General features: G+C 36.8%; 1 protein-coding gene across 2 annotated transcripts in view; it reads left to right on the forward strand.

The window, feature by feature from the left end:
- Positions 1-7,502, forward strand: part of LOC101858659 (rDNA transcriptional regulator pol5) — a 45,852-nt gene that overhangs the window by 3,399 nt on the left and 34,951 nt on the right. For both annotated transcript variants that reach the window (XM_005105629.3, XM_013086578.2), the window contains exons 2-9: positions 1,854-1,961; positions 2,417-2,512; positions 3,445-3,516; positions 4,260-4,370; positions 5,116-5,238; positions 6,162-6,251; positions 6,608-6,707; positions 6,940-7,052. In XM_005105629.3, the coding sequence (XP_005105686.1) occupies positions 1,854-1,961; positions 2,417-2,512; positions 3,445-3,516; positions 4,260-4,370; positions 5,116-5,238; positions 6,162-6,251; positions 6,608-6,707; positions 6,940-7,052 (813 nt within the window). The remainder of the gene's footprint in view (positions 1-1,853; positions 1,962-2,416; positions 2,513-3,444; positions 3,517-4,259; positions 4,371-5,115; positions 5,239-6,161; positions 6,252-6,607; positions 6,708-6,939; positions 7,053-7,502) is intronic.

Below are 7,502 nucleotides of genomic sequence, written 5' to 3' on the forward strand. Positions count from 1 at the left end.
GTGTGGGGGGTTTGGGGGGGGGGGGATAAGGAAGGGGTATGGGATGGTATATACCAATGCAGTTAACAAAACAAAAACAAAACAAGAAGCTAATCATAATCGATAAAATTACTACATCTATCACAGAAGTTTTCTTCTATCCGATGCTCAATTTAAAGCGGGGAGAGCCCGGTGGTATTGTGAAAGACGTCAGTCGTCAACACCTTCACGCGAAGGCTACCTTATATGTCTGAGGGAAGGGGAAAAAAGGGGTGGGGAAGGGGGTTGGGCCTTGACATGATTTGACGCCAGCATCCTGCCCACCGGTCGTTGTCGCCGGTATAGCGATGGTAAATTAATTTACTTGCCACATTTATTTTATCCAAATAGATACTTTCTCCTACCTTTAAAAACAGGTGGAAAAAAATAGCTGCCGCATACATGTAATATAACTAAGGGAACTGTAAACTAGGATATAAATTTTTAGCAGGGTATCTAAATAACCGCGCGCCGACCATTTCACAAGCGATTCATTCCCACTTTAGAATGGTGTGCGGAGGAAAACAGGGTTAAAATCCGGATTTTCCTAAAGGGGTACACCAACTTTTCCGGATTTTCGTAAAGCGACTCATTGCCCACCCCTAGTTTTTGCCCCAAGAGTAAATGGATATCGATACTGACTTAAAAATTATTCGACCGTAATAGATGCTTTATCTGAACGAGAGCAAGAGATGTGTTGCTATTTTTCACTACAAAATGAGCAGTAATATTTCATCTTGTTTTTAACAAGGTGGGGGTTTCAGTAGTGCGGGAGGAATTCCGTAGCGAACAACTACTATGAAAATTAAATACAGATAAGAGTAATAGAGTGTTTAGGGCAAGTGTTGAGGCTAGGGGCAGGGCTAGGTCTCTTCTTTATAATTGTGTTTGTTGGGGTGGTCGCTCGTAACGGAAGTCCTTTCCAGGAGGGCTTGTTCCCCTGCCCTAGCAAAAACATGAGGGGAGGGGGGGGGGGGTCAGGGGGGCTTGCTCTGCTGAATTTAACCATAATTTGATGTTTTGCAATTGGCTTTGATATATAGGCCTATCTGTCCATATCAGCTCACATGTTGAAAAGTAATCGCTTAGAACCAGAAGTAATCGTCGGTGGAGCCAAAGCCCACTGTCTATAGTTATTGTTGGGGCCAAAACCGGATTTATACAAACCCATACTGGACTGAATGATAGTCAAAATTTGATGCTGTGCTGTCTAACAGTACTAACACTGCACGCACTACTAGTGAACAATGCGCATGGCGAAAACATACTATGAGAACAAATTTTCAGATCCTGAGTATGTTCTCTTATTATTCTCTGTACTCGAAACATGTGCCTTTTCAATGAAACAAAATAGTGCCAGGGTAATGTTGGGGTGGGGAGAATCTACAACTTTGTCTTTCTCCCTTGGTGTAGCCTGTAATTTTACAACCTGCTGATTTTACTGTTACTATGTGTGCATGCCAGGATGTTGATTGGAATTGAAAGTGAAAAAATTGAAACAGATTGAGATATGTGCTGAAACCATTTTCTTGTCAAGTCTGATGACCAATTCTGATGTTGAAAGTGAAAGGTAAAACATATGGTTTAGGAAGGAATTGTTGGCTCCGGAGAAGAAAAGTTTGGGAATTCTTTAGGGGGAAAGTCCCTATGAAAGCTACAGATCAGACAGTGGCTGGTTGGAATTAAGTATTAAACCTCCGATACCCCACCCTTTACAGTTCTGTAGCTTTATATTCAGTAAGGGGAGAGTAGTATCTTGTTATTGGTCAATATTATTGTTTGTGGAAAAATGTAACGTCTTTTCCTTGTTCTCTAAAACATTATTATTTATCCAGGAAAATGAAAAGGCCATGGTTCTCAAGTACTGCAGAGAGCGACTCATCAGAGGCCTCAGTTCAGGCAGAAAGTTCGCTCGTGTTGGTTTCTCCGTCGCCCTCACACAGGTAAGTGCAGAGCTATTAGTTTGATAACATTGTGTTTGGCTTTTTTGCTCTTGTTGATGCTGGTGGATTATATGCTCCTGTAGAAGGCATTTGTTTTGTAAAGGTAGATTTTGAAGAACAATTTGTTTTGTTCAAGAGTTTTATCTGGTTTTTCAGTGTCTTTTCCTTGTTAAATTTGCAAGGGTATGAATGTTGTAAGTTTATGAAGAGAGGTTAAACTTTATATTCTCCCTTTTTTTTTTTTTTTTGGTTTTTGGTGGGTTTTTTCAAACTCCCTGTCCTCTTATAAAGATACTACACTATGATATTTCTTTGTAGAAAAAAGGCCTTTTCAGCACATTTCCTCATTTATCGTAACATATTCTTCTATTTTACTTATCAGTTAGCTCTCTTTGATTATTAGTTCTTCCATAAATTCTGAGTTTTATATCATTGTTTATTTCTCCTTCATCCAGCTTCTGAGGACAAACAAAAGTCTGTCGACTGCAGAGATTTTAAAAACAATCAAAGAGAAATTGAAGATTGCTGGCCAAGATAAGCGATCTAAAGCTGTAAGTAATTAATGGATGCTCTATAATATAATGTAGATATGTAAGGCAGCGTGGTGAAATAAGACGCTCGTCAAAATAATACATTTGAAGAAACTGGCATTTTCCCGCTAGTTTGACAATTTTTAGAGAAATTTTGGTTTTTTGGCTCTACACCTTTCATGTCCACAAACCCATTTCTGTGTGGATTTTACTGAAAAACGTTGATTAAAGGCACACAAAATCTAAATTGTCAGTTTCCATGGACTCTCAGGCTAAGTAAATAATCAAACTTTGGCAACCATTTTCTCGCTTATTTTACCTCTGAAATCAGACAACCCCCCATCTCTTTCAATCGCAAATCTCGACTTGTATTCAAGATAAATGGGTCTTTCTTTCATCGAAAGCAAGGCAAATTCATAACTTTCAAGACGATAGCAATAACTCCACAAGCCCAAAAATTGACGGACGCCTTATTCCACTGCATCTTGAAAAATGTCAGTTTGTTTTTAAAAGGAAGCTTGTGAAAGGAGCTTCAAGTTTGTTTTAAACCATTCAACTGGTTATTTTTTACATGCTAATGATAAAATGTTTGGAAATATTGACAAGTGCTTGTGTTGCCTGTAAAGAATTTTCTTGCTTTCAGTTTAATAGTTGCTGAATTAAGAATTTTAGTTCTTTTATTTTGCTTTCAGAGTAGATCTATATTGCTTTATTAAAAATGATTGTGTTTGTCTTTATTTAGCTATTGTGAAAAGGAATGATGTTATTGTTGAGAAATAGTGAATTTAAATTTATTGCACATCTTTTTGTTTTAAATTTATCTAAATAGGATGTTGTGCAACCCATTACAATCATATTACTTGTCCTTGGATCCAAATAGTCATGTTTTTTCATTTTGTGTTTAATGATGTCAAATACATTTCTAATGCCTTTTGTTTTTCTGTTTCTTACAGGAAGTTGGAGGAATTTACCTTGGCAGAGCTTTTGCCTTCTCTTCTCTCATCCAGTCTGGGAGACTTGCAGAGGTAACTTTTACTTTTTGATTTCTGTTCCTTCTCTATATATTGTTGAGGGTTTTTAAAAAAATTGGAAATTGGTTTAAAGAATTTTTTTTCAAAAGTTAAAACTAGCCTCTTGTGAGTGTTGAAATGTTTTTATTATTTGTTTCAAATAGTATACATGTTACTTTTTAAATTCTCTCTCATGTATGCATTTTCTTTCTTTCTTTTTTTCTCTCTACATTAGCAGAATATCTGTAGCCATGGTTGAAATCTTTATTCCCTAGTGGTTCTTACTGAGCTTGCCAAATACTCAGAGACTACTAGGTTCATAGAATTTCTTAGAACTGAAGTTTTCTAAATGATTTATCTGTCCTTAAATTTCCAAGACAAGGCATTAGGAACACAGGATGTGTGTGTGTAGTTTGTAACACTTGTAGGTAGTTGGAACACAAACACAGCACTTTTAATAGTACCATGGAAGGTAATCCTTTTGATTCCCCTGCTCATTTTGTCCTAACATGAGCTTTCTACATTTCTGTCTCAGCAAATCTTTCGATTTTTTGTGGAAATTAAATAAGTTTGCTCCTACAAATTTAATGTGGTCATATTCTTTTTATCACATTTTTGTTTTGTAGGTTGTTGTTTTTTAGTAAGGCTTTCCAGTTTCCTCATGTAATTTTTTAACAATTTCATGAAACATCAGAATTGTAAGCCTTAAAAAAAAAAGACTGCTCTATGTTTTGTTTTCTGGTGGTTATTTTCTACAGATGAGCAATGATGATCTTGGCACAGTCATGGAGGAGCTGCTGTCCATGGCACAGAAAAAGTCTTACTTAAAGCCTGTGTGTAATAAAACAATTGGGGACCTTGTACAGCAGGTGACTATGTGTATAATATTGTATACTGTGAAATACTTGGGCAATATGAATCAATGATAAAGCAATCGTGTTAAGATTTTTAAAAAAATTGTTTTATACCGTCACTGGCAAAATGGAAGTAGACTCCTTTTTCTCTACTAGACAGGACCATAATTTGATCTAGACGTCCGGGTATTATTAGAACCTGGCACAAATATAGAATTCTGAGATAAAATGTCTTCCCCATGTTGAAATAGAACTTGTGTCAATTGTGCACAGTGTAAAAGGGCTTTTTTAATGGTACTGTGGAAGGTGCTCCTTTTGATTCATTTTAAACATCTCTGTCCGAACTTTGGAGAAGAGAAGCTGCTCGGGGTTTGTTTTGTATCTGTAGAAATTTGGTAAGCTTAAAAGAACAACATGCTGATGTTGGGGGGAAAGGAGGGGGAATGTGATGGAGGGTGTTGTACGTATCTGAAAACTCTCTTTTTCTCTCCCCTCCTTTGTGTACCCCAATTTTCAGTCACGGGGATATTTTTTAAAAAATACTGTTGTTGAATATTTGCTGCTATTTAGTATGTATGGGCTTATAAAAACTCTTTAAAAAAAAATTAAGCACTGTTTCAACTGTTGATGAATACATGCTGCTATTTAGTATATATGTTGGTTTAAATTATTAAAAATGTAAGTACTGTTTCATTTACCATGCTTTGTGTGCTTGAACTTTGCATTGTTCTGAATGAGCTCATGTTTTTGATTCTAACAGATCTCTGTGGATACCTTTGGTGAATCTGTGTGGCCCAAAATACGGGAATCTGTGAAATTGGGTTGGGAGCAGTGCTCTTTAGACAAGCTGTCTTTATTGCTGGTCTGTCGGGAGAAATTTCCAGTGAGTCCCTTTTGACTTTGAATCAATTTTATGTTTACCTCAGTGTGATTTTATAATCTTGCCTGTCTTCTCATCTACAGAACTGTACTGAGTGACGGAATGTCGTGGAGTATACTGCTATCATACACTATATGCAGTTTTTACAATTGTACAGGAGAACCCAAAAACTGCATTGTGTTACCGAGAAAACAATTTCTTTGCAAACGTCCCAAGACAATATTTTTAAGAGTACAACTTTGATAATAACTTCCTAATTATCATTAACTCCTTTTCTCCGGCAAGCTGCTTCCAGCAGCTCACGGCCAGAACCACTGTGATTCGGGCTCATTCCTTTAGAACGACTGCAGCATCAAATTAGTTTTCAGCGATTGCCGAAGATAAGTCTCTTTTACAGGGAGTTCTTTCATTAGAGGAAGAACTATCAAAATAGGTTCGCTTGTTTTTAATTCATTGGCCAATTTAGTGATGCATATATTTATGTCAGTTTTACTGCTTTTTAGATTTCGTGCCAAAAGACGCCCCCGGCAGAGTGTGTTTACTCCCCTTCAGAGATAAAGAATTAAAGCAAACGTTGTTTTTTCGGTAACAACATTCAGTTATCTGGCTATTGTGTAAAAAAATTTTAACTGCATATAATCTACCTTTAAAAATGAGGGCAATAAACATGCAAAATACTGTTTCATCAATTTGTCAGTTTTCTGGACATTGTAGTCAGCCACTATAACAGTTGCACTATTAAGACTGTAGGTTCTTTACATTGAGGCTCTTGACATTTTGACTTATCTGTGGGTGACTAAGGACATCATTTTGAAATTATTGGCACCCTCTTATTGTAATTTTCAAATAAACATTTTTTAATTTTAATTTTTTAAATTTTTTTTTATTTTTAGAAAATTTCAAGTTATTTTTTATCTGTTTTTCAGGATGTGGTCAACAAGAAGTTTTTGAAAAAGCACTGGGGCTTTCCAGTTCTGGCAGAGGAAAATGATAGCAAGCTCTTACGTGTTATTTTGGTAAGATTTCAGGAATGTTTACTTCAGAAAAGGGATGGACAGCATTATGATTTTTTACCAAATCTTTCATATTTTCATTTCGAGTTGGAAAGCTTGGGATTTTGTCTGAGCATTGTGCTTAGCAAACGCATCATGCTGTCAAGTTCATTTTACTCTTATGGTAGTAGGAGTATGTCTCATTGGTGTCATTTATGTTTAATGCTGAAACTCAAGATGGCAGATTGTTTGTCTATAAAGCTCAGTAGTTGTAACATTGGGTTTTTGGGGGTTTGGGTTTTTTTTTTTTTTTTTTTTTTTTAAAATTCTATACACCCATGGAGATGTGAATTTGACTTCTTGTTTATTTGCTTTTTCAGGAAACAGTGGCACAGAAATCTGAAATATTGCTGCAAAAGATCCTTCCCGGTATGCTGCAGAATGACCGAAGTGTATTATCAGTTTGGCAAGGTTTAGGAGGTATGTTGGATTCTTTTTAATCTTATGTTTAAGATGAAAGAGGTTAGGAAATTGAAATCAAGGGGTGTGTAATTAAATTCAAAGAAAGTTGCATGGGAAAATTTCTAATTTTGGATTTCAAAAGGTTTGAAGGAATTAATTTTTGCTCTAGATCTTGTCATTTAAGTTGGAGGGGTTTGGTGTGAGGAGGGAGAATACTTACTAGCTTCCATGTTCTATGTCTGTTCTTCAGATCCACTCATGAACCAGCAGGCCGGGAAGAAGGCAGAGTCAGCGTCTCAACGCAAGCAGCTCGGTATGAAACTGGCTATTGCGCTCATGAGTTGTACAACAGATGCTGATCAGGTGAGCTGAAATTATGATTGGGTAATTTTGGGAATTGGGAGGTCTTTACCTCCCTTTCAAAGTGATTTGTTTATGTGTTTTGGGGGGGGGCATCATTGCACAGGTTGAAGTCTGGTTGCCACAGCATTTTAGGTTGTTTATTCTTAGCATTTACTCTAACTGTTGCTTGAGAACGTCAATTCGTCAAACACAAATGTGAAGTCAATGTTTGATCTGGGTTAGTTTTTTTGTTTAAACCCCAAGATTTCCAGAATTTTACTATTTTCTTGATAGATGCGTTCGTGATATTTTGGTCTTGAAGTTCTGTCACTTCCTCCCACCCAATTTCTCTTTGTTTGTCTGTCTGTCTGTCTGTCTGTCTGTCTGTCTGTCTCTCTCTCTCTCTCTCTATCTCTCTCTCTCTCTCTCTCTCTCTCTCTCTCTCTCTCTCTCTCTCCCCCCCCCCCCCCC

Source organism: Aplysia californica, unplaced genomic scaffold, assembly GCF_000002075.1.
Source record: "Aplysia californica isolate F4 #8 unplaced genomic scaffold, AplCal3.0 scaffold00482, whole genome shotgun sequence".
In the NCBI taxonomy this organism is placed as follows: domain Eukaryota; kingdom Metazoa; phylum Mollusca; class Gastropoda; order Aplysiida; family Aplysiidae; genus Aplysia; species Aplysia californica.